At 42.2% G+C, this 27727-nt stretch overlaps 2 protein-coding genes across 2 annotated transcripts; one reads left to right on the top strand and one right to left on the bottom strand.

Annotated features, from left to right (window-relative positions):
• Positions 1-216: 216 nt before the first annotated feature.
• qpct (glutaminyl-peptide cyclotransferase) lies at positions 217-19216 on the bottom strand. The gene is made up of 7 exons (XM_080849853.1): positions 19104-19216; positions 15546-15692; positions 15062-15343; positions 3395-3562; positions 2200-2299; positions 1776-1892; positions 217-1379 (listed from the first exon to the last, which is right to left on the bottom strand). The coding sequence occupies exons 1-7, from the start codon at positions 19191-19193 to the stop codon at positions 1234-1236; spliced, it is 1050 nt and encodes a 349-aa protein (XP_080705979.1). The 5' UTR covers positions 19194-19216; the 3' UTR covers positions 217-1233.
• Positions 19217-19672: 456 nt separating this feature from the next.
• Positions 19673-26874, top strand: mocs3 (molybdenum cofactor synthesis 3). The gene is made up of 13 exons (XM_080850652.1): positions 19673-19837; positions 20014-20149; positions 20249-20341; positions 20573-20693; positions 20927-21001; positions 21199-21316; positions 21867-21975; positions 22130-22192; positions 22306-22469; positions 24398-24445; positions 24931-25027; positions 25358-25465; positions 26668-26874. The coding sequence occupies exons 1-13, from the start codon at positions 19748-19750 to the stop codon at positions 26823-26825; spliced, it is 1380 nt and encodes a 459-aa protein (XP_080706778.1). The 5' UTR covers positions 19673-19747; the 3' UTR covers positions 26826-26874.
• The last annotated feature ends 853 nt before the right edge of the window (positions 26875-27727 follow it).

Raw genomic sequence — 27727 nt, 5'->3', positions numbered from 1 at the left:
CAGAATGTACACTGCTTCCTGTTTTGTTACAGTTTCAACAGTGGCGCATGCTTCCTTCCAAAAAGACCGCTGCATGAAACAATGTCAATCTCTTCCTCATCTCAGCCTGACATTCCAATGAGACTCAAAACAAAAACACAAGATTCCCTCAAAGAAAACAACACACGCAGAAGACTTTCTTTTATCAGTTTCTATTTTTATTTTGGCTGGATTGCTCATTTTGAAGAGATTGACAGTTTGACCTCGATATGTAATGCCACCTGGGGACGCAGCACAGGAAGGAATCAATAAAAACACAACATTCCTGGATAAACTTGTCCTGAAAAGGTACATAAGCAGGTTCCCACGCTGAACAGGTGCGTTCATAATCACTGTGATACATTAGCAGCTATTAGCAACTACATGCCACATAGGATCTTACTGGAGAAAGATGGCTTTAACAAAGGTAGCATCTTACTCACTTACTATATCATTAGCATTTCCTAGAGACACAGTGGGGTCCAAAAAGATGTTCCTAAACTTGATCATACATCACAGAGTTCATGTTTGCTTTTCCACTAAATGTCAAATGCTAATGATAGATGTTCTGTACTTATATTTATAGTCGCCAGTAACTGTACCCTACTAATTTACCATAAAACCTTATCAAGATGTTAAGCATCTAAAACAAAATAACATGACAATAGCAAGAAAACATGAATGTACATGTCCGCACATAACAGATAACTACAATTTCATATTCAGTTTCTGCTACTTTGGATTCATTCCATTTCATTTTTCACAGCACATCGCTAAAGCTGGTTAAACACAAAGTACACAGGAATACTGCATCATCACAAGGAGGACGAGGACAAGCGCTCTAAACTTTCAGGCCTTCACTTTCCCCCTGCTGATTCCTGTGGGGATGGATGTTAGCATAAGCACAAAGGTAGCTCTGTGGCAGGCGAAGGATGAGAGGGCATAAAGACAGCACTGTTGGAAGGAAAGACAGAGAGGACCCTGTATACCACAAGCTCCCTGTTCAGGTCCTGGAGGGTAGCTGTGAGCCCAGATCTCTTATTCTGGACACAGACAGACCAAGACCCAGAACCAGGTTTGGCTATGATGACAGCTGTGAGTTCTCTGTGAGGACAGAGCATTTCTAGAAGACTACGAGAAGTTTGCGAAGTTTGGATATGCGAAGGCATAAGAGACCCTGGGAGGAACCAGGAAACCTGGGATGGGAGTTGTAGTTCACATGTTGAGGTACTCCAGGACAAAGACCTGCATGATCTTGTTTAGGTTCTGGATGGTGGAACGGTCCAGGTTCTGCTCGTTGTCTTCAAAAGTGTGCCAGACGGAGGGAAAGGGTGTGGGGATGAGATGGAGTATCCGCACTCCTGAGGAGAACATGGAGGAGATTACATCATAATGATGAATTCACTCAATCGAGAGGACACAGGGCTCCTGACGTACTGACCAGCTTATGTCATTCCACAATATCAGGTAATACCTGGACCTGGGAGCCTCAAACTACATACATCAGTGTATAGCCTTGGTTAATGCCAATGTATCTGTTCATATAAGCCTTGACCAAACACTTGACATATGGAGCATTCAAAAGACCATGTATAGAAATTTGACAAATCATTATAATATTAAAATAGCAAAAAAAAAAAGTAAAAAGTACTGGATAATATGATCGGTTTTATGATTACTGGCCAATTTGGTACGGTATTGTGATCACACAGGGTCAGAGACGAGAGATCAGAGATGAGAGTGAGTGTGTGCCTTACCCCTGTGCAGAAACGGCACGTGGTCATCCTGGATGGGGCCCACTGGCATGCCTGGCCAGAAGTACTGGGCTTCATCTGGGTGATCCTCCAGCTGGCCCAGGTTATGAAGACGATGCTCTGTAGAGGCAAGGAGACATCACAGGAGACAGATCACTATCAATCAAGTGTTTCATCCTCAGAGCGAGAGAGAAGGATGTGATGTGAACACATTCACATTTGGCAGATGTTCCCAACAATAACACTACAAGGAAATGATCAGAGCCTGCACTGCCTGTTCACTGAACCTAGAGCCAGGATGGTTTTAGCTTTGGGTCAGGTTACACAAGAACAAAGACGACCATGCTGGGTGATTGACAGCACGAGAGAGAATGCTGAGCCACAGGCAGAGACGGAGAAGAACACAACAGATGAGGGGAGCGCTCACCGATGTTCTGCAACCTGGTGAGCCATCTGGCCGTGTTGGAGAATTGGTTTCCAAAGCGTGGAGACGGGCCTCCAATCAGATCCAGCAACACAAACAGATCCTGGGACACAGGAGAGGACAGACTGAGACTGGCAGCCCAGACTGGAGGAGGAAAAGGGTTTTATTCGGCATTGCCTCAGATGTGGGTGGGATAGCCTTCCAAACAGCCAGGAGATAAGCCTACAGAGTCTCTACTTCCACTTGCCCTTTTATGTGAAGGATAATGTCACCTTTGGGTGGCCTTGACCTCTTAAACATGGAGAATCATGAGATGAGTGCCTAGTTTGTTAGAAGAAAGTGAAGTTACACAGGTACTTACTGTACACAAAATGAAACATGAATTAGTGTCAGGCTTGCTGCAAATAATGTTTGAAATTTGAAGTCAATAATGACCCCCCCCACCATACTAAGAGTAACTCAATACACCACAGGGGGAGAACTGTACCAGCAAGAAGAAAAGGACCAAAAGCAAGCATCTGTAAGAACGTATCGAAGATGGATACTAAGGCACACACACACACACACCGACACTAGGGGTGGGAATCTCTCGATTATCGATTTTAAATCGATTTTGAAATTTAAAAAAATAACTTTTTTTTTTAACACATCCATTTTATGTTGAAATGCAAGCTGCATTGATTATTTCATTGCTCATAGAAAGTCAAAATTGTTACAAGAAAAAAAAAACGATTATCGATTATCAATTCTAAACCGATAAAACGATTATCAATCCATTTCGACTTTTAAAACATTCGAGTTTGCTACTCAGAGTCTTTGCTACACTTCCTACTTTGTGTTTGATAATTAAAGAAAATCAACAGATCAATTACCTTCTCTGTTTTTTATTACAGAAAAAGCTTTTCCTTGTCACAATTTTGACTTTCTATGAACAATCAAATAATCGATGCACCTTGCATTTCAACATAAAATGGATGTGTAAAAAAAAAAAAAAGTTTATTTTACAAAATCGATTATGAACTTTTCTGAATCGAGAGAGAATCGAGAAAAATCGAATAATCAATTTTTTTCCCCACCCCTAACACACACACACACACACACACACACACACACACACACACATAACCAATCACACACAAACATGTATGTGTCTTTTATGTGTGTTCATGGCTGTCAAATGATGAAAAATAGGACCTACAATGGCATTCAGCTGGTTAGAGTAAGTGGCTCCAGGAGGGTGGGCGGTCTCCTCCATCTTCTGGGCCAGGTGCCGTGAACCATACAGGGAGTCTGTGGCGCTCCACTGGAACAGAGCCTCCTCACCGTCAAAGAAGAGCAGTTGCAAGGTTAGGCCTTGATTAGAGTCCTGACAGGAAGAGGAAGGGAGACAGATGAGAGAGAGAGAACAGAAAGAGTAGACACACACACTCACACACACACACACACACACACACACACACACACACACACACACACACACACACACACACATATTTCATAAAAATTAAATATTTCACCAACACATGTATGTATTCCATCACTCAACAATACATGTTCACACACAAATTCAGGACAAAATGTATGGAATATCGTAGATTTTCACTAAAGCAGATGGCCATTTTGAGCCATAACACCTTTGCAAATAAACAGTGATCAAAACAACTGTTAAATCAATACTGCCATCTACTGGTTGACATAATTACTGCTTCAAAAAATGACTACATGCCTGACTCCTCTGATCTCACATGACTGAAAACCACCTCTCTGCTTTGTGTACCCAAGGGAGTGTATGTTATTGACAGGGCTGTCAGATCCCCACTCTCCAGTCCGGCCTCAGGGCAACCACTGCCAATCAGAGTCCAGCCTCAGGAGGTCAGTGTGCCAATCAGAGTCCAGCCTCAGGAGGTCAGTGTGCCAGTGGAATGGTATATTTGAACTACACAGTCAAGCCTTTCTGAGGCAGTCCTCAAGCAGTGAAGCTACACGGAGGCCGCTCTGAGTAGTAGGGTACAAATTATATCATCACACTGAGACAACCCATAACCTTTCTTTTGCTTCCAGAAAATACTATAAGCTACTACCACACTACTACTTTTCAAAAAGACAGACTTTGAGGAAAATTCATATGCATTTACACAAGCCACATTCTATATATCCATGAGTCACTGGGGCTGGCTCAATGTCTGCCAAGCATATATTAACCTGACTGCATATAAACCAGCAGACTTTCTTATATTAAACATTCTCATAACATTGGGATGACAACCAACAATGATAGACAGGTATAGCTATAGTTACAATATTTAGAAGACGCTTTTATCTAAAGTGACTTTTTAAAATCAGTAAAAACAAGAAAAATAGGTTATTAGCATATTTAAATGAAATTAATAAAACATTGTTAACTATCATTTGAAAGTATCAATGATCACTATAATAAAAATACCAAAAAGCAAAACAATCCCTATATTTATGAAGTTTGCCTCAAACAAATCAACTAATTAGACAAATGCTATTTTAAAAGGTGAGTTTTTATGTCCCAGGGCTGTCGCTGGAACACACAGCAGTAGGTAGGTCCTGTGACCAGAGAGATACCACAAATGAAAGTAGTCTTGACTCCGTTCTGTTGCTGCTGAGAGAAGTTGCAAACACAACAGACACTTATCAGAGGAGCGAAGTGCTCAAGAGGAGGAATAGAGCTGAATCAAAGCATTCAAATACGCTGGTGCCTATCCAGTGGCATGTTTGATTTTAATATTCTGTGGTATAGTCAGATTAGCTGGGAATACAAGGAGCTCAGTTTTTCATTTTCAATGGTAAATATTGTGGCATCATGAGAGGCTTTACCACTGAGCGGGGTGTAGGGCAGTGCGTAATCACTGGACAGAGCAGGCAAAAATGCTTTCAAATGAGGAATTTGGTTTATTAACTAACAAAAAGTCAAACATAAAACTTCTTCAAAGGCAAAACAGTTGCTCCAAACTTAAATCATACCAACGGTGGTCTGTCCCCACTCTCAACTCTTTTCAAACTCGTTCCTGCTCAGGTGCCAACCTACTCTAACCATTTGCACCTGAGCTTGCAATCAGTGACCTGACCTTCCTAGTCCCCAGAGCACCTCCCCAGGGTCCTAGAGCCTGCCCCGTATAGGCCTTTTGAGGTAATTCACTCCCATTCCAACCTAGTGGAACCACCAGCCCAGCTTGTGGTACCACATACCCTTCCCCTCAACTTCATGCCCCTCCCGGGAGGTTAAAGAAGGGCTTAATTCGATTATCCAAAGCTAAGCACAAAACCACCTTACATAACACTTTTCAGGACCCCAATAGGTTATTTAACAACAAAACACAAAATGTCCTTCCCACCCCCCCTCTTCATTGAGGGTACTTTCTTTTTTTTTTTTCTTTTTTTTAACAATTATCAAGTCCGTTTCTTCCCTGTGTCAGTTCCCAGTTTGTCTGTCCAGCTTCTTTTTTCCTTGGAGTCTATCCATCCCCCTTCCGGTCGTGGACCCTCTGTCTCTTTTGCTCGTTCTGAGCGTTCAGTCTCTGTGCATCAAGACGTGCCGCGGGCTCACCATAGCCCTCAGTTTCGCTGTTGGTGGACTTCTTGACCCTGCTGGAGTAAACACTGGAGTGCTCTTCCTCACCCAACCGAAGGCTGCCATTGGCCAGAGACCAGCCCACCTGTGCCTCATGGATGTCGAGGTTCTTGCTGCAGCTGTGCTTCACTGGAATCTTCTCAATGACCATTTCGAAGCTAGCTTTGCCCTTGGCTGCGCTGTATTTGCCTTCTTCAATTAATTCAAAGGGGCCCCTCTCTTTGGAAGTTTCGACTGTGGGACATGCTACTACCACTCTGTGCTGGTAGCCGGTGAACAGGCACATCTCTCTCCTCTCGGCAGGGGCAGCCACGCTTGTCTGGTCCCCCTCTTCACCGAGGTCGGCATCATCGTCTGTGTCATACTCCTCACCACCAGCTTCATCGACGGCATCATCATCATCTTCATCAACAGTAACTTTGTCAATAGCATCTTCAACCTCACAGTCACTGTCATACTCTTCATCATCATTGACATCATTTTCACCAACATCAACATCTTCAACACAGCCGTGACGGTCATACTCTTCATCGACATAATGTTCATCAACATCGAAATCTTCATCACCACCGCTGTCATACTCTTCATCATCGGCACATTCATCATCGCTCCCTAGGACCACCAGCTCTTTGGTGCTGGCCAGCGTTGCTGCCCCTTCTTCGGCAATCTCAGGCAGTGCCTCCCAGACCTGGTCAGCTTCAGGCTGCACCTTTTGAATCACGGCAGAAAGCATTTCTCTTACCTTCTGCCCTTCAGCCCCTTGTTGGTTCTTGAACACCTCTGCCGGACGTTTCCCTGTGGCAGTCATTTCAAATGCTCCGGCCCTGCTCATCTGAGTTAGCCTCTCCTGGACTCTCTCAAACATCTCATCAGACCGGGCGTGCTTCTTCGCAACCTCCTGTAGGTCAGCTTCAGACGGATTGTCCATCCGCTGCATCTGTAGCAAGGCTGCACTGGTCTCCAGCTGGGCCGTCTGGCTCTCCAACAGCATCTTCACCAGTTCCTCCATTTCGTTTTTTTTCGTTCAGCTTGTGTGAAGTCCTGGAAAAAGTTTCACCAAGCTGTCGATTCCTTCACTTCTGCTCATTAGCACCTACGCCCTCTTGCCCGCATTCTCCACCACATGTGGCATCATGAGAGGCTTTACCACTGAGCGGGGTGTAGGGCAGTGCGTAATCACTGGACAGAGCAGGCAAAAATGCTTTCAAATGAGGAATTTGGTTTATTAACTAACAAAAAGTCAAACATAAAACTTCTTCAAAGGCAAAACAGTTGCTCCAAACTTAAATCATACCAACGGTGGTCTGTCCCCACTCTCAACTCTTTTCAAACTCGTTCCTGCTCAGGTGCCAACCTACTCTAACCATTTGCACCTGAGCTTGCAATCAGTGACCTGACCTTCCTAGTCCCCAGAGCACCTCCCCAGGGTCCTAGAGCCTGCCCCGTATAGGCCTTTTGAGGTAATTCACTCCCATTCCAACCTAGTGGAACCACCAGCCCAGCTTGTGGTACCACAATATTTACACCAGTGGAGAGGCGAAGAGATTTTCGCACTTGTCCCAGCCAAAACACACTGAATGAATGTCCACTGTGGTTCGAATCCAGCCAACTGTGTGCTTTCCCTAAAATTCCCAGTTCAACAGCGTAGAGGTCGATGTTATGGTTCACTGTGTCAAAGGCTGCTGACAGGACTAGTAGAATCAGAACTGATGACTAAGCAGCTCTCATTGCCTCAGTCAAAAAGAGTTGTTTCAGTAGAAGGACCACTCTTAAAACCACATTGCTTAGGGTCTAGCAAATTATTCTGAGACAGGAAGTCAGTACCTTGATTGAAGACATCATTTTCAACAATCTGACAAAAAGGCAAGAAAGGAATAGGTCTAGTAAAACTTTCTTAACCGAAAAAATAGCCCCAACCTGTTTAAATGATTGTAATATCCTGTGATATTGTGTTCTGTGCCTGTTAGGTTTCCTGAAATGTTGTGTGCCTTTTAGGGGGATTTAGGGGGTGGAGTTAAGTGTGTGCGCGTGAGTGTGTGCGTGTGCAGGTGTGAGAGTGAAGATGAGAGATAGTAAGTTGGTGCTGTCTATTTCTAGTTAAAAGCGTGAGTTGTGGCTGAAACAGCAACTCGGTTGTTATATGCTTGTTTGAACAATAAAGCACGGGAAGTTTCCCACGAGTTTGACCAAGACTGTCTGGAGTATTACATGATGTAGGATTGTTCCCCAAATCAGCGAAGCATTGACTACATGCCTGATGGCAGGTCAAAGTGTGGACGAGAGCTCAGTGTAGAACAAAGAGTGTCCATAGTATCATTACCTGCTAGTGATGAGCATGAACATAAAAGTTCATTAGAATACATTTATAAAAGTATACAAGTTACAAAACTAACTTGGCAGCAAACCAAATGAGCTATTCGAGGAAGGTAAATTAAAAGCACATACCTTATTATGCATGATAAGCAGACATCTAGATAATGGCAAGCTTTTAATTACATACCGGCTGTACCAGGCACGTGCACAGATTGACCCCAAGTGGTGCTCAAGCACCAGCCCTTGTGCCCTGGTTGAGAAAAAGTGCCCTTTTTGCTAGAGCCCAATTTAGTTTTCATTCATCAATATTTTTAGAATACAAATTAGTCTCTCTGTCATCAATTTCCCCGGATGTGTTTTGATATCTGAGGGGGCATTTATTTGAGTTATTGTCAGAATTTCACCCCGACATGCTCCGCAGCATAGACATAGAACACGTATTCTATGCCTTTGCTCCACGGTGCTCACAAGCCCCCGCCGCGCCCCTCCCTCCTCATCCCCCACATCAGTGCTGAGCGGTAGGCAAAACCGGTGCAGCCTACTTCTTCACTGACCTGCAGCATCAGACAAACAGGTAATGATGGTGTTTTTGCAATCCCCCGACGTTGTTTGTTATAAATTAACAACAACATTAGTGCCACTGAAAACATTACGTCTGAAAACATAACTGGTCCGACATTTCCTAAAAAAATAAACAAACAGTTAACTTGATTTCAAAGCATTGTCCAGCTGTTTACTGACGTTTGTCATGTTTAATGACATTATTTGTCTGAAAGTGCATATTTTGTGTTGTATAAATGCTGTTTAAACAATTTCGAAAGTATGTTGAATTTATGTTTATAAATGTCCCGAGAATTCACAGCTAGAAAATACCAGGTAAACTATGCTAGCTCTCGGTGTCGTGCTATCCTTGTCCCACATTGTTTAACGTGATATTTGTGTATCTCTTCGTGTTGCCTGTTTTACAACAATCAAACTTGTATGAGTAATTGCAGAGGGTGAAAAAGAGTAAAATAAGGGAAATGTAAGCTAGCTGTCTAATTCTGCCAACAGGAAACACAGGTTGAGAACAGCATAGTGTAATGCTGCTTATGCTTTTACCTTCAGAAAACAGTAAAAATTATTATCCACAACATTGATTTATCTCATTCAAAAAATGTGCAGCATAATGCCAAAAAAGACAGACAGGGAAGGACAGGGAACTGCAGCAAGCTGCTCAGACTAGCCGCTCGCTTTTAACTTGGATGAGGGCATCAACGAGCCAATCAAATTAGGGAGAATCAGTTACCCTACTAATATATAAGTTGAAAATATCTTTCTGTGTTTTTTTAATTATTATTATTATTCTTAATTTCATAAATAATTTTGGCGATGGGTGCCCTTTTTTTTTTTTTTGAGCACCTGCCCCCCAAAATGTCTGTGTACATGCCTGGGCTGTACCCACAACAGATATTCTGATTGCAGACCACACCACTTACAACACAGAAGCAGAGCTTGTATGAAACATTTCCTCTTCTTACAATGAAATGACTGAGCCCAATATGAGAAAGAAAAAATACGAGTGCTGTTCACATCCCATTAAAAGCAGTAAGTAGTGGTGAATGTTTAAGATTTACCAGCTTACATTTACAAGTGCCTGCTTCTCTCTGGGTAATTGCAGTGGGTCAAGCCTGATGGAGCATAACCCCATTGAATACACTTTGATTACTAGGGGAAATCCTTTCTATTTCATGAGACAGGCTATTTCCATAGACATCCTTCTGAGGTCAGTTTCCTTCCTAAATGTAATCAATTATCTGAACAAGTGATGCATCACCCCTATCATGAGGCACTGACATGAAAACTTTTATCAGGTCATGGACATTCTAATTCACCATTCTTATCATCAGTCGTTTACGTATCCTTATATTTTGCAAGTACACAGCATAAAATAAGAAAACAGAAGTGAATGTTCTGAGGTATATCAGCTTTGCCAACATACTTTACAGTAACATTCTGTCTGCTAGGAAACCTAGCTTGACCCAGGGTTGCTAAACCTGGAGATATGATCAGATTTTAAATCATTGGGGTGTTTCTAGAGAATAGATGAGTTGAGTTTACCAGTAATTCTTTGGCAGTTAATGACAGGGGCAATAGAAAGTCTTTTGTGTGAGTCACAGAAAAGTGAACACTAGGCAAACAGAACAAACAATGTTGGCAAATTGGGAAAGGAGATTAGAGATTGCTGGCTGATGTGGAAGGCAACTTCAAGTTCCACAGTGTATTGTTGTGATCAGGGGCGGCCTTTCCTACAGGCGGTATAGGCGGTCGCCTAGGGCGCCACTCAGAGGGGGCGCAAAAACCTGCGGCCAGCAAAAACAAAAAAACTCCCCCTTCTATATCCCCAACCATTTTTTTTACATTAAAAAATAAATCTAACATTAGGGTAAAATGAGCCAAAAATCGAAAACGGAAGGGGTACATTCTTCCTTGGTGTTGTCAGAACATGCTAGCACAGTGAGGCGTTTGGTTAGAGTGTGTGTGTGTGTTCAAGAAACTTTGAATAACGAAATAATGAAGAAGCTAAAGCCATCCGGGGCGCAATTTAAGAAGAAAAGAAAGGAAGAAGATGAAAAACGTGCCAAGGACAAAGGTAAATCCTTAAATCCTGTTCCTAGCCTAGAATGAATTCCAGATAAGAAAACGTTAATGAATGCGTGAATTGCCCGGGTACTTTAGTGGAGTTAAGAAGAAAAGATGTACCTTATCATTGAAAGTTTTCCTACTCCCTGTCACATAGTTTTTTGAGCTTTCTATAGAGGCGGTATAGGCTATATCAAAAAATGATATGTCCATTTATTCTACATTATACAAAAAAGACATGAATAAAATAGGGATCGCTTATAAAGCCAATAGCCAGTGCAACAACACTACAAATATAGTGTGAGCGAGCTAGCCAGTTCAATTAGACATGATTTAACTAATCAAGAGCTATGGCTCCTTGGAATGAAAAAAGTATGTCAGGCTGTCCAAATACACCAAAATACTTGATAACTACATAATAGCTACATTTAACAAATAATGATATAGGATACATACTGTAACGTGCCGGCATAGTTGCCCCATAATGCCCTGCGGTGGGCGCATGCTTTTCCTTGAGTGATGCACTAGCGCTCAACAATGTTCCCTAACAATGTTCCTTACTGTTCTTATTGCATGTCGCTGTTCTCTGTCTGGACTGACTTTATACAGGTGTGTGACGGTAACACAGTATGTTCAAGATAACCTGTAGCAGGGCATAAAGTCCGTGCCATTTTGACATTGTGTTGTGTTTAATATTTAGTAATAAAAGGCCATAACAAATATTTCGTACTTCCGTGAACACTTTTGTTTTATCATTTTAGATTCACTTTTAGAAGAATAAGAAAACATTATTTGCAAGCGATTGGGAAGATGACGTGAAGGTGTGAGTGTGTCCATAAACAGTTGAACAGGGGGGCGTGGCCGGAGTAGAGGCGGAGATCCCATTTCTTTGTAGGGGGGGACAATACATGGTAACATTTCAGAGAGTAATTCCTAGGGGTGGGACATGAAAAAGTTGCTCTCTGGCCCTATTGCCCTCTCTCTCTGTATGCTTTCTTCAAACTGCGTTTGCTACCTTGCAGGACTAGACAGCTAGCTAACACAGCTAAGCTTCAAAGATGATGAATTTCAAGTGAAATCACAAGTCTTTTTTTCTCTTCAGATCTGCACGTGCTTCGTTACTGCACTTTACTGGAATAAATATTGCGCACTTTACTGGAAAAAAGATTGCGCACTTTACTGGAAGACAGATTGCTGCATCAACCACAAAAGAAACTTCCTTTTTTCCAAAAAAGCGCTGGTGGGCCAGAATTGGTCTTGGGGCTGGCTGCTGACGACTCATGGTGTAGGCTACTGGGCTGATTGGCCAGGAGCGAAGCTCGCCTAGAGCACCAAATGTGCTAGGGCCGCCCCTGGTTGTGATAGCTATGAGACCATATATAGTGTTGTATTCTGAGTGTGAGCACATTGTTTACTTTATAATCATTACTTTATTTACAACTCCCTTTGAAGATGCAATTAAGGGAAGTCTTTGAAAGGATGAAGCTGAACTGGTAGCTCACATTAGGAAACAAGGTTGGTAAGCACATAAAAGACCAGTGGAGGAGATACATGTTAGAGGATTTGTAGCTAAATCAACCACAACATTTCTGTTGGATATGGTATTTGGTAGTTGTCTGAGGCTGCTGAAAAAGCAAGTCAGTGGTTATGGCTGAGGCACTCACAGACTACTTGGGGACATGTGAAATAATCTGTATTGTGTGAAGAAGCCTGTTGTCAAAGGATGTTCTGGAAGTTGGCATGCTAAACGTCAGTTTTTTGGCATACCTAGGGCACACATTTGGAAGAAAAACCAATGTTGATTTTTTTCTGTCAAAGCTTTTGTTGAGGGTATAATCAGTCTCAAATCACAAGTAATGTATCTCTATTAAAAAGGTTATATCATATGCTGACTAGGTGCCAGTGTCTAAAAACATGTAAGTGAATTAGCAGAAGTGTATCACTGGGTTGCTAGACTAAGCACTGTATCCAAAATGGTGGCTGTGGGGCACCACGATTAAGAGGCTGTGTGTCAAATTGCATACTTGCGCACTTCAAACACTGACTTTCAGGGCGTAGGGCGTTCACACTCACAAAACCAGCAGAATTTAGGGCACTGAAAGTACCTGGATTGCGCCCGGCCAACGGTCAAAAAATGCAGTGTGAAACGATAGACACTGCTTGCCCTAAACAGGGGCCATCTTGGCTACGTAGAGGGAGAGGAGGTGCCTTTTCGCCAGCTTTTCAGTTTGGAAAGTTGGCTGAATGACGCCTCGCGAATCACTTCAACCATTATTGCTGGTTACAATAACTGTGTTATCAGATAGTACAGTGTCTAATTCTCAGTTATATCTAAGCGAGAAAACACCCAAAAATGTACATTTACATACAAAACACGGCCGTCAGCAGAGTTTAGTCCGCCATCTTTGTTTAAAATCTCCAGGTGGCCGGAGGAAGCTGGCGCACTGATCTATTGTTAAAAGGCTGGCAGATTTGCGTCTGTCAATCCCGGCAAGTATTCCATTTGAGACAAGACTAATCAATGACGGAACGCACTTCAGATGTAAGTGCGTTGTGCGCACTACACAGTGTATTGCAGTGTACTTCATAAAGTACTCGATTTGACACACAGCCAGAATCTGGGGCAAGTTCACAGGGTGGTTCATCTTACCCCCTCAAGTTAACAGGATAATAAGTAAAGATATTTTCTGTTGAAATAAGGGTTGCATCCTAAAAATGAATAACCCCTTATTTTGTTGTCTAATTGAGTTAGGCACACTGCTAAGGATTCAATCGATGGAACACATCCTGAACTTGTGTTGCATTAATTTAGTCCTGTCTCATATTCCCTTTGCTATAGGTCGACTTCAGCAAAAAAAACTGCTAATCTTACCCCACTTTTCTTTATGGCTGAAGATAGCATACTTAGAGCTACCAGCGAATGAGCCTATGTGTAGCTGAAGAACCCAGTTCGACTGGCTTTCACTCATGGTTATTATGGGGAAGTCTCTTGGTACGGCTCAAGGTGTGTCCTGAGGTGGAACTGTTTTTGTCCCTGGTGCTGGCATGTGTCCGTACCCATCGTGAGTATGGAGGGGGTAGGTCTGGGACGGCAGACAAAACTGTTGAGCCTTCAGGAGATGCCATGGGCCCAGGGGCGTAACTATAGGGGGCTAAGGGGAGTAACTATAGATGGGGGCAGCAGGTACGGTCGCACCTGGGCTTGTGGGTCTTGGGGGCCCGTAGCCCAGAGACATATTTAGGTCTAAATTGAGGCACACCTGCAAGCCGAAACTATGACTTTCAAACATAAAAGTGGTGATGCATGATTTGCTTTTTCAGTGGACAAGATAGCCAGACCATTCAGCCGCTCCTGCTCCTCAGGTAGGTTATAATGAGTTTCAATTTGGAAAAGGGACGCTCGGCTGTTGCTGTCAGAAACAATATCAGGGCAGTGCACACGGAGTGATCATCCATAGTCAGCATCTTGGCATATTGAGAGACTGCTACTACTAAGCAATCTCTGCTCTAAAGCAGACCCTGAATGATAGGAGTTGTGCACCAAACGTAGTGGTCAGACAGATGTTTTGCCTAGTCATATAGCTCATCATTGCCTGCGAGCTAATGACCACCACAACAGGCACAGCTCCTATCCTTCAAAGAGTCAGGTCGTCGCCGAGCACCTTTTTTATTGTGTATGTGATTTTCAGATGTGGGTAAAGCTGCTGTGTGTGCTGCCGTACTAAATTATGCCTTTCATCAGTCTTTGACAGTCTGTTTAAGTTAACGCGAGTCAAAGCACTATCCGTGTTTCTGATCGCTTTCTCGTTGTCTACTTTGCCAATACAATAGCCAAAGTAACTAATTCGACGGTAAAATCCAACACATTGTTGTTAAAATATATGTACGCCAATGTTGTGTGTGTGCGCCTCATGAATAGCAACTAGCATGCACTAGGGCCTGTCGTAACTACATTACGCGGCTGCATCGGCCTAATTCAATGAACCACGGACAAAGGATGTTGTGCACTTGACAACCTCAGTGAAAGGATCACAAAAGCATCTTTGTTGTTGTTGTGAGGTATTGTTAAGTATGGATATGATGGTTATAGTGCAGCCTGTTTTTATAATACTTTGGTTGTTGGGTATGAGTACTTGCATGTGACAATGAGAGGTTTGGCCACTGTGAGAATTCCCCAACCAATAGCACAATGAATTGAACATCTTTTCCTGCGTAAAACTGAAATAAAAATGAACACATAGCACTTGTGTACTGAAACAGACCTTACAGGATTACATTTTATGGTTTATTTAGAAAGGTTCTATTCTGTATTCAGAAACAAAACCCCCTCACCTTCAGCGACTTGAGCTCCTGGTCCAGGGCACGAGCCAGCTCCAGCATCATGGCACAGGGCACAGCGGAGTCGGTTGCACCCTGGAACTCCCTGCCATGCCACTGGGGAGGGTAGTACTTGGAGTCGAAGTGGCACGCCAACACCAGACGGCGCTTGGCTGAAGGGTTTAGCGTGGCAATGATGTTGGTGAAGGGCATCCGGCCGTAAGGGGTCTGTTCATGGAAGGAGTCCTCGCTCACATCCCAACCTGCTTTGAGGCCACTCAGAGTGGATTTGATGTGCTGGACACAGACACGAGCAAACACACATGTTTAGGGACCTTATGGCAAACACCCTAAAGAAACCATGAAACCCTGGGCCCTACTGTGAACAGTGTAACACCTATATTGCCTCAGGTGTCCTTAAACTGTGGTTCACTTACTGTGCATTCAATCCCATTGAGTGACTGAGTGGGAGGCTAGTTCACACGTCCCCATGACTCACCTTCTGCACTGCCAGGCTCCCAGCTGAGCCTGGGTAGCGAGTGACCAGCAGGGGCTGCAGGTCCTTCTGCCACATGCCTGTCAGGTCAGTGTGGGCCAGTACTTTCTTCAGGTCATCAGAGCTCAGTGTGCTGGGCTTATGGTACACCTGCAGGATGCCAAGTAGAACATGTCCACATGGATGGAATAAATAACTCCAGCTCAACCTGCCAGCTCAAAAATGTACACAATACAGTAGCCATATCATCTCCATATATGTTGTACACACAATTCATATTATCTACACTGTTTCTTGATCTACTGCAACGGTGTGATTCTGGGTGAAAAGATGGTATAGTACTTCCCATTATAATATAAACTGTCTGTTAATAGCATTTTCATCATGTTGAGAAACATTTCTGTATTTTCAGAATAAAAACAATGCAACACAACGCAACACTATTAAAGCGCAAGAGAACATTCCCGGTCGGCCACTTTGAGGAGCTGATATAAAGACATCTCTGTACTCTTTCAGTGTGACTAGAACACAGACGCAATGAAGATTCCAGCAGGATATCCAAGAGCCCTCTTTCTGGGATTATTTTATGTTCCATCTGATTAACCTATTAATGTAGGAATGTTATTTCAATTGCAAGTTGATATGGCCATTCACTAAAGAGGATATTTGGGAGAGTATTTATGAGGAACTACTTACTGCTTCCTCTTTCTACATAACCACTGGCATGCTGCATCAACGAACACGATTTCAGATCTACAGCTTGAGCAATGCTGACAGTACAAACAATGCTGTCCATGTCCACTAAATGAAAAGATCATATTCAAGTCATATTCACAATGACTATCTATGGCAGGATAGTATATAACCAACTATAATCATGACTGATGTGAATTATTCAGGAAATCAATTATTATTACTTTACTATTGCACTCATGTAATTATCTTCAAATGTACATTTTATGGCAATGAAATAGCTATACATTTTTTTTTTAAGTTGACAGTTTTATAACAACCAAGAACCCAAACCATATGTAATCCAATACAGGAGACAGAGAAGTTAATTTCATCATCTTTATCTTAATAACTTTATATAGGGCCTACATCCAAAACCGACATAAAAATCCTGCATCAATAAAGGAGCATTCTATCTCTCCTTTGGTGCTGTAATGGCCCTGACAGAAGATGTAACACTGTGATGAGTCTTCCAGAGACATCATTCACTACTGCTATACATGTGCTTGAAGGTCTCAATTGTAAATCATATCATCCCTATGCTGGTTTATCTGGAATCAAACTGTGTGACTACAAAGCTCAATCCACTGCACCCCCAAGACCAACACCGCTGACATCCAGCGATCTATGAATGGAAATATGGCTGGAGAATAGCAGTTCCAGATAACAGTTCCAGACATCATCTACAGTCACAGTCTCACAATTCTTACATTCGTGACAAAAATAATTAGTGAGATTAGTGGGATTAGCAAAGTGCTTTCCTTTTTTTTCAGTTTAAATGTTGAAAATACATTGTGTTTTTTATGACCCCTTATGGTCAAAATGAAACTGGAATGCCTCAACCTCCTCTGTTAACTCTATCATGACTGATACCTTTTCAGCCTAGGATGTATTGGTGTTCATTTAAGTGATCTTGGATGGAGTCCTGCAGTATAATTATTGGATCAGGTCTATTCAATCCTACAGTACTCCAACATGAGGCTACTCATGTCTGTCCAGAATGACATTGTGCCCAAAGTAAGTGTTTTGTACTGAATCTGAGACTGCACAATGCTTCACTGATGTCTTTCAGGCTAAGCAAGTGAACTGCTCTAACAATCTGTTACACAATATCATGTGTGCTATGTGCCGCTGTGAGAGGTTGAATAGTACGTGATTGTGCCATATCAAAATGATCTGCATAGCATTCAGCATACACACAGCTATTTTTCCAAATAAGAGTTGCTCAAACCTCATAAATGTGGAGTAATCCTGCCAATACTACTTGCCAGAGGTTCAGAGCCTGGTTGCCAAAAAAACTTGGCAAAACCTTTTACCACACACTGCACAACATGAGATCCCACAGTCTATGTGAATAATGACCGAATTTGATGAAAGATTGCAAGTTCACATTTTATTTATACTTTATTTATGCTACCGTTATTATTGAATTCCATATTTTTTTTGTAAATGGCACCCAATGCATAGAATCAGTCTGAATTCAAAAAAAATTCTCAGAACAGAACTACGATCTACATTCTAAATTGAATGGGAGATGGCACTGCGCACTAGTCTTCTTGACAAGACGTGTGAATTGATCGAGCTTGACGACAATCAGATCGTTTCTGTTTGGTTTCAAAGTTCAACCTGCTTTTTCAAATTGATTTTTGCGGAAGCTTGTGTTAGTTTGACGTTTAGGAGGCAGAAAACTGGAGCAAAACTTTCCACAAATGCATCACCAGTCAACCAGTTGCACAAGAGGCAGTGCAGTAGGGCCCCATCTGGTTTGGGGATAATTGCTGAGTCCCAGCTAATGAATGAGGGAGCTGAAGGGAGAGGTTCTGATGGCAGATATGTATGGAGGAGCATGTCCTCCTGGTCTGGAGGGACTTCAGAATGAAAAGGTCAGGCACCACAGACACAAGGCACTCGCCTTACTTCACACTCATCTGTCTCTGGGAATTACATCACAGCTCAAGGGAAGGAGACCGGAGAGGCACCAACCACCAACATGCAAGAGCAAATATCGTGATTAAAAGATGGCCAATGAATATTTTGTCCATAGTTAGTCTCTTCCTCTTTTTTTCGTATTTGGCAAACCCCAAAATTGCACTCATATGAAAGTAGTGATGCAAAATATCATACATAGCCTGAAGGCATACAGTCACCCCTTAGAATCATCAGTAGGAACAGCAATTAAGTCTATACATAAATCCAAGACTCCAAGAGGATTTGACCGATGAAAAAGATGGAGTTAAAGGGACAGCGTTCTCAACCTATAAATATAAAGATCTCCAATTGGTGGTTCAATAATGATGAGTGTGCTACCATGGCAACAGGACAAAAGGGTTTGAGGAGACTGAATAACATGAGCAGGGTCTATAGCTACTGAATCTGTTTAAGATGCAGTATAGCTTGATCTTGAGAACACTGGAATGGACTTTCTAACAGATAACACAAATTCATAATTTTTTTTATATTTTACATAATAAGGAATACTTGAAATAACATGTTTTCAAATGCTTTTCAATTAAGTTTTACAAAAAAATCTCGTACGAATTGAAAAAACATGAAACACATCCTACTCTTGAAGCATTACACAGTTTGTAAATGGCAGATCTCCGAATAACAGCCTGATAAAAACCTGAATCGTAATCCCATTACAATACATGAGGTAATTTTGGTAAATCATATCAAACATTATATGAACATGATGGAACTCTTCAAAAATGTCCAGAAGCTCAACTCGAACTACAGTGTATTTCGCAACAATCTTACAAGCCGATGCATATAGAATCACATTAGACCTGCAGTGTTATGATATTGTGAATGTAAACTTGAACAGCTTACCTTCTGTTGAGTCCAAGGAATTAAGCCGTCCTGAGCACTGATGTGGTCGATTATTGCAATATACACGCAGATCACTGCTAGAGTATGCATGGTTGTAAATGTTCTCCGATGTCTTTTCAGTCTACATTCCTAGTGAGCTCCTCGGCTTCATCCAAAGATCATGTGAGGAACATGAGGGAGGACCTGAGGAGCACAGCGCGATTCGGCCGCTATGCGTCACACTTGCACTGAGTCTTTCGCTCACGATGTAACATGTTGCGAGGTATTTTTGGTTAACGCCTGTAAGAGTGTATTACATTTTCTCAAGTGTACCCTAAATAACCCAGGATGCTAATGTCAATGTTAATTGGATTTAAGATAAATAAGAAGAAATTATGTGATTGTGAATTCAGTGTGAAAAACAGTATGGAAAACCAGTTAGAAAGTATCGTATGAAAGAACGCTATCCCTCTCCCTCTCTCTCGCGCGCTCGCATTCTGGTCATGTGATGTAATACACGTGGTAATAGTCCACGTGGGTGTGGGGAGTACAACCAGGAAATGCAGAACTGCCCTGAGTGTCGAGTTGTTTATGTCTGACTCTGTACAGTTTTCTTACTATTATGCCAAATATTGTTCTCATTCGTAGGCTAGCCTACTGAAAATATGGAGGAGGTTTTGCAGTTGAAGGAGCAACTTCAGGAAAAGGAAAGAGAATTAGTCATACTGAGGAATAAACTTGCTCAGTTAGAAAAGGTAACGGTCCCATTTTGTTCATGGAGAGCCTACTAGATGCGTGTCATACATGCAGCAACAATGTTGCAGATGTTTGTTGCTATTGACTATTGATGGTCTTGCTCCACAGGGTATGTTGATGAATGGTCTCTCTCTTCAATGATCTAATGACTGATCTTTCTCTTTTACCGTAGCAGTTGTCTGATTTCCCAACGGATGATCTTCTCGACAAAATAACTCCTTTAGCCCCAGTTACACCAAAAACATCATTAACTAACGAAGACATCATGCGATTTAGTCGACAACTTCTACTACCGGAACTTGGTGTAAAAGGTGATCCCTTTATTCGTAATCCTTATTTTAATTATCTGCATGACGCCACAGTATATTGCCCCATAATGCTAAATCAAAATGATTGCTGTGTTTTGGTAGGCCAACTTAAATTATCGAAGACGTCGGTTTTGGTCGTTGGTTGCGGAGGACTAGGCTGCCCACTGGCACAGTATTTGGCAGCTGCAGGAATAGGTTTGATGATATATGCCACTCTTTCACTTGGAGTTTTGTAGTTATTCCAGTGTTTTATTAACCTTGTACTGTATATGATATTGAAATGATGTCACGGTAGAGCATTGCACACTGAGAACACAATAACCTTAACCAACCTATAAATGAAATCTACCTGATACACATATGTGGATATATTTAGTCTCATGCAAAAGTTCAGAGACACTAATGGTCGCTTTGGTTGATCTGTAGGGCGTCTTGGCCTGCTGGACCATGACGAGGTCGAGCTCAGCAATCTGCACCGTCAGGTCCTCCACTCAGAACTGACCCAGGGTCAGCCCAAATCCCACTCTGCGGCTCAGGCCATCAGAAGGTAGTCGTGGATCATACTTAATAAATTGTTTTAAAGTGGGACATTTTGATCATGGTAGTGCATTATATGCAGACCTGGTTTGTAAGAACCATCAACTTCATTTTAAGTTTAAGGAGTTACTTGTTGTAATACAACCAATATTTATATAAATATATGTGAACTTTAATATCTAGTTTGGTCATTACTTTGTTCTGTTTACATGATTGTCTTACTTGTGCATTCTGCCATGGTAGGCTGAACTCTACAGTCCAGTGTGTCCCTTACAATCTCCAGCTTTCCTCTGAGAACGCCTTACAGCTCATACAACAGTATCCTTCATTCTATCTAACTACAGTGAGAGGAAGAAGGGTCCATGAAACACTTATAAAACTGTATTGTGAAACAGTATATCTATCCACACATCCAGTCTTAACTCATTGCTCATTGTGTTGTGTACTGCATTTGTGGCTATATTTGGTTATGTTGTGTTTTTTGTGTTATTTAACTTCTTAACCCTGTATAAAATGTATGACATTGTGGCTGACTGTTCAGATAACGTCCCCACGAGGTACCTGGTGAATGATGCCTGTGTGCTCAGTGGGAAGCCCTTGGTGTCAGCCAGTGCCTTGCGCATGGAAGGACAGGTGAGCTGATCAACTGTTATGGAAGCCATCATCCTTTTCCTTCTTGTTCTCCAGAACTTTAATTTACCATTACAAGTGGAGTCTGCGATTTTTATCCAATACACTTTTTGTCAAATTCAGAGAATTGCTCCTCGTAGTCCTCTAGCTGTCCGTTCTGTGTGTGCACTCAGAAGACTCTGGTGTTTGTACACAGCACTGGCTCTGTAAACGGGAAAACAAACATATTGCCCCAGACTGAGCCCTAAACAGTTCCAGCCAATTAGCACGTTTCTTCAAAAGCACACACGGGACTGGTGTAATTTGATTGGCTGTTGAGCTCAACAATTGCCAGAATGGCAGACTCTACCGTTAAATCCTTTACAGACACACAGTTGACTTGTTTACTCTAAAGCCGTGCTGTTCTGGTAGTCATCTCTTGTTATGGACAATACATTCTCTTTTGACTACATACATGTGACAACACAACTCATGACACAAATGGCATGGATAAGTAGTACCATGGTGTGGTAAATAGTTTGGAGGTACGAGACATTCTCAATTGTATTTCAAGCTCACTGTGTACAACTACAATGGTGGTCCCTGCTACCGGTGCCTGTACCCTGTCCCTCCACCTCCAGAGACAGTCACCAACTGCTCAGATGGCGGCGTCCTTGGTGTGGGTGAGTTTGACCCCGTAAACAATTTGAATCTCTGTATTTGTATTTATATTCTGTATAATATATTATTTTGGATTTACACATCATTTGTCCATGCTGTTTAAGTCAGATATTGTGAGAACTGATGGGTGTTGATGGGTGTTTTCTGTTGTGTCAGTACCAGGAATTATGGGATGTCTCCAGGCATTGGAAGTTCTTAAAATTGCTTCTGGCCAGGGTTGTATCCTTCAGAGTGCCTTACCACTCACACACACACACACACACACACACACACACACACAATGAAAATGAAATGAAAAAGTCTGTGAGAGTTTTCCTCAACAGCCACATCAGCTTCATACGGGCAGCAGCTGTTGATGTTCGATGGTCAAGGATCTCGCTTCCGCTCCATCCGTCTGCGGCCCAAGCAGGCTGGCTGTGCCGTGTGCGGTGAGAACCCAACTGTAACTCAGCTGCAGGACTATGAAACCTTCTGTGGCTCTGCAGCCACTGACAAGGTTAGAGAAGAGGGCTTTGGGGCTACATTCATTCATTGTCAGCTATTTGTATTCTTTTTACTTGGCCACTTTTTTAGACAGCGGTATTTAAGGTACTCTGTCAAGTGTTTGCTTATGTCTACTGGCAGGCACGTGCACAGACATTTTGAGGGGCAGGTGCTCAAAAAAAAAAAGGGCACCCATCGCCAAAATGATTTATGAAATTAAGAATAATAATAATAATAATTTAAAAAAAAACAGAAGGATATTTTCAACTTATATATTAGTAGGGTAACTGATTCTCCCTCATTTGATTGGCTCGTTGATGGCCTAATCCAAGTTAAAAGTGAGCGGCTACTCTGAGCAGCTTGCTGCAGTTCCCTGTCCTTCCCTGTCTGTCTTTTTTGGGATTATGCTGCACATTTTTTGAATGAGATAAATCAATGTTGTGGATAATAATTTGTACTTCTGAAGGTAAAAGCATAAGCAGCATTACACTAATTATGCTGTTCTCAACCTGTGTTTCCTCTTGGCAGAATTAGACAGCTAGATTACATTTCCCTTATTTTACTCTTTTTCACCCTCTGCAATTACTCATACAAGTTTGATCGTTGTAAAACGGGCAACACGAAGAGATACACAAATATCACGTTAAACAATGTGGGACAAAGATAGCACGACATCGAGAGCTAGCATAGTTTACCTGGTATTTTCTAGCTGTGAATTCTCGTGACATTTATAAACATAAATTCAACATACTTTCGAAAATGTTTAAACGGCATTTATACAACACAAAATATGCACTTTCAGACAAATAATGTCATTAAACATGACAAACGTCAGTAAACAGCTGGACAATGCTTTGAAATCAAGTTAGCTGTTTGTTTATTTTTTTAGGAAACGTCGGACCAGTTATGTTTTCAGACGTAATGTTTTCAGCAGCACTAATGTTGTTGTTAATTTATAACAAACAACGTCGGGGGATTGCACAAACCTGTTTGTCTGATGCTGCAGGTCAGTGAAGAAGTAGGCTGCACTGGTTTTGCCTACCGCTCAGCACTGATGTGGGGGATGAGGAGGGAGGGGAGCGGCGGGGGCTTGTGAGCACCGTGGAGCAAAGGCATAGAATACGTGTTCTATGTCTATGCCGCGGAGCATGTCGGGCGAAATTCTCACAATAACTGAAATAAATGCCCCCTCAGATATCAAAACACATCCGGGGAAATTGATGACAGACTAATTTGTATTCTAAAAATATTGATGAATGAAAACAAAATTGGGCTCTAGCAAAAAGGGCACTTTTTCTCAACCAGGGCACAAGGGCTGGTGCTTGAGCACCACTTGGGGTCAATCTGTGCACGTGCCTGTCTACTGGTCACAAAAGAACACAAAATCAATCAATTAAAGTGCAGGTCAGCCCATGCCCAGTAGAGGACACTGTAGACCCACTGAAAACAGCTATGTGTGTGCCTCTCCTGTGGTGGTTTTATTTGTCTTGGCATCTCCTCAGGCACTGAAATGCAATACGTACTAATTTGGTGTGATGTTTGTATAGTTATGCATTATGCATAGTTATTTTTACGATGTTGAGGGAATATGATGTTTATTTAAAACTACTTTTAGCCTTAAAAGATACCTTTGTTATGTTTGAGATCACTAGTTTTAAATTCTGATAATCCTTACGGAAATGAATCAAGGGAGATAGTGACGGGCATCCCTGCTTGCCAGTAATGTTCGCATTCCCAAACAAGCCCTCCATTGTTGTCAGATGATTGAAGTCTGAAACAGGTTTGGGTGTGAACTGATCCTTACCGTACTTTCAAAAGGGCTCTCTGTCAGGCTGCTGTAACCTAATTTAACTGTGTGCTTAAATTATACATTGCATGAGTAAATGAAACATTACCTGACTGATTTCTAAACACCCTGTTTCTCCTCCTCTGAAATTTTAGTGTAGAAGACTGAACCTTCTGTCAAAAGAACAGAGGATCACTGTACAGGTATGACCTCTACAGTTTAAACTGTAACACTAATTTGCAGGTGATGAGTTAATATTAAAACTGTTATTCTTTCTTTCTTTCTTTCTTTCATTCATTCATACATTCCCTCATTCATTCATTTGTTCATCCATGCGGTTGCAATTCATTTTAAATAAGAAACCATCCATCAGAAAAATGCGCCAAGATATATGGCCATGTCTATCAGGCATATTAGAATTTTTATTTGAGAGAAATGCTAGTTATCAATAATTTCAAGCTGAGAAAAAAATGCATCATAACCATTTGCATGATTCCATTTTACTCTTAACTGAGAAGTGCATCATTGGCTATATATTTCTGTGGTAGAGACAACTAATATTATTCAGTGCTTACAATATTCCAAGTGACAGATATTGTATTCACATGTACTTAATACTAGAATGAGTATGTATGTTTTTGCCAGTAGACTATATAAAAATGCACAGTCAGCCCATTTATTCCCACAGGACTATAAATCCATAGTGGACAGTTCAGCCCCACACATCCTGCTTGATGTCCGGCCACCAGTGGAAGTGGACATATGCCACCTGCCGTCGTCCCTCAGTATCCTCTCATACGGTGTCCTTACAGCAGTCGCTCCTGCTTTGGAACCCAGAACCCCAAACGACCAACTATGGCTGGAACTAACCTATTTGGTGAGGGGTGTTGGGAGAGTCGCAGGGTTGTCTCCTTGCCATAAGAAGTTTGCAACCACTGATTCATGTTATGGATCTTAAGCATTCTTTTGTGCCAGCTGTTTTAATTTGATAATCCAGTCAGATATTTCATTACAAAATAACTCCTTTAGCCCAAGTTACACCAGCTGTACATGTTTCCTTCTGTGCATTTTTGCCTTCTGTTATTGAAGTTTGTGTTTCCTTATACAACTGTAAGACATTCCCCTTGCTAGCCTAGAGGACAGGAAAGCGGAAAAAATTGACCTGCTCAAAGAGAGGATCAGAGATCTCAAACAGCAGCTGGATGCTCAGTCACAGGTACCAGGTAAGAAGTGTCCGGTGTCCAGTGCTCAGTCACAGGTACCAGGTAAGAAGTGTCCGGTGTCCAGTGCTCAGTCACAGGTACCAGGTAAGAAGTGTCCAGTGCTCAGTCACAGGTACCAGGTAAGAAGTGTCCAGTGTCCAGTGCTCAGTCACAGGTACCAGGTAAGAAGTGTCCAGTGCTCAGTCACAGGTACCAGGTAAGAAGTGTCCAGTGCTCAGTCAAAGGTACCAGGTAAGAAGGGGCCAGTGCTCAGCTGGGTTCCTGTGAGGCTGGAGTTGCTCACACTTTGAAGTACAGCGGTGCATACTAAATTCAGTTTAACTCAGTATGGAGTCACATGGTAAAAGGTCATGGTGAATAATATTACTGTGTGTATAGACCAAGCAGGGTACTCCACTACAGGCTGGTTAGTTGATCCCTTCAATGATCATAGATGCAGTGTGAATTCATATTTTAGAGCTAGCTAAATCATGTAAGTAGAGCACCAGACATCACCTCCTGCCTCTCTCTCATCTCCTAAGTAAGTATGAGGCAGCAGGTTGTGAGCCCTCTGAGGGTCAGAGTCTGTTGAGCTCCTGCAGAACACGGTCACTGAGCCATGCATGTTAAAGCGGCTGCATCACGTGCACATAACAACCACCGCGCCACACTAATGCCAATACCTGCACTCTCTTGCTCCGCCAAGGCCCCATTGCAGCTCCATATTCAGAGCACAAAAGAGGTGTAATCGGAGTTTCCTCCACCTAATACAGCCTTTATAGACGCGCTTTTGCCAGATAATTATTCTGTCTCGGATGGCAGAGCGACCGTGGAGGTGACTGTGTTGCTAGGCAATTCTTTTCCAACACAGAAATATCTTGGTGAACAGCTGGCCCACTCTTGAATAATGAAGACTTTATGGGTGGGAGGTATACTTTCAGGGTGTTAATGTGTACTATATTAATGATGTGTTGTTTTCGTTTGCTATTTTGAAAGGCTTTGGAAGTTGGCACACTAAGATTTGTCTGCATAATCGTAAATTGGTAGGGTTTAGTCTCAAGATCTTTAAACCACTGATCTCCTCTTTCTACTTCGGAGGAGGCCATGACAAAATACATACAACACTAACTTAATATGTGCCCTGGCAATTATTTTCTGTTCGGGCATACATTAGTATCAGATTGTTGTTTTTATTGATGAATGTCCTTTTTTCTGTCCCCCAGTGTATGTGGTTTGCAAACAGGGCAATGACTCCCAGAAAGCCGTTCAGATCCTGGAGAAGATGTCTGGCCCAGAGGTAGACTGCATTAGCGTGAAGGATATATGCGGAGGCCTGATGGCTTGGGCCCAGAAGATTGAACCCTCATTTCCACAGTATTAGAGACTGTTCACAATTCACCCTGTCTGTTTTTTTAGCCATGTCAATAAATCTTTGTCATTACAAGCCTGTCTTTGGATAACACATTGCTATGAGTGCACTTAATTTGACATCAGTGTAGTTGTAGTACTTTAATGGCCTATAACATGCCAACTGCCAGTGTTTACCGGCTAATAACTGCCATGTAACCATGTAGTCATCTAGCCTTTCATGATCAATGGGGCCAGCAGATATGAAAGTATGGTCCTAATGGTGTACACACACAATCACATGTTAGAAATGAAAGTATTTTTAGATTTAATACTACATTCGTACACTTTATTTTCTAAACAGCAGGCAAAAGACAAAAAAAAAAATGTAAAAATAGACATGGACAAGCTACCTCGGCAATCGATATGCCCCGTCTAGATATGAATGTGAGAGTTAATCTATATGCCCGTCTAGATATGAATGTGTGCTCTGAATGCTAGATATGAATGCTGTCCAACTGTACGTGGAGCATCTATTGGTCTGACAAGCTCACAGAGCTGTGGACCGATAGATGTCGCGAATATCCCAAGTATAAGGCGTGTCTACCCACATAACGGAAACCGTGTGCATGGAACAGGCATGCGCACCGTCAAAAGGAAAAAAATCCGTTGCATTTGTGTAGCTGTAGTCAACCGCATATTTTTGAAAGCCAAACTCTTCTGTCGCCTGAACTTCAACACCCAGAGAGCGCTTCTCGTCTTTTTAGCGGGGATGGGGGAGAAGTCACAGCTGGAGCGATGATAAGATGCGCATGAAGTAGGTATCTGGCAGCAAATAGAAGATAAGACAAAGTTTTCAAAGAGAGGACAGGTCTCCACTTCCAGTGGCGGCTTTGTTTTTCAAGTGAATCAATACGTCTACTGTCGGGCTGTTTG

This window comes from Sprattus sprattus, assembly GCF_963457725.1.
Source record: "Sprattus sprattus genome assembly, chromosome: 13".
Lineage (NCBI taxonomy): Eukaryota > Metazoa > Chordata > Actinopteri > Clupeiformes > Clupeidae > Sprattus > Sprattus sprattus.
The sequence above is the reverse complement of the archived record's forward strand: the minus strand, read 5'-3'. Positions and strand labels throughout refer to the sequence as shown.

Coding starts and splice junctions, on each gene's coding strand:
- qpct (XM_080849853.1), bottom strand. CDS start 19,193: ATGCATACTCTAGCAGTGATCTGCGTGTATATTGCAATAATCGACCAC. Junction 15,344..15,545: donor GGAGCCTGGCAGTGCAGAAG/GTGAGTCATGGG, acceptor GTCTGTGTCCAG/CACATCAAATCCACTCTGAG. Junction 2,300..3,394: donor CTAACCAGCTGAATGCCATT/GTAGGTCCTATT, acceptor CCTGTGTCCCAG/GATCTGTTTGTGTTGCTGGA.
- mocs3 (XM_080850652.1), top strand. CDS start 19,748: ATGGAGGAGGTTTTGCAGTTGAAGGAGCAACTTCAGGAAAAGGAAAGA. Junction 20,342..20,572: donor TTTGGCAGCTGCAGGAATAG/GTTTGATGATAT, acceptor GTTGATCTGTAG/GGCGTCTTGGCCTGCTGGAC. Junction 21,317..21,866: donor CCTTGCGCATGGAAGGACAG/GTGAGCTGATCA, acceptor TTGTATTTCAAG/CTCACTGTGTACAACTACAA.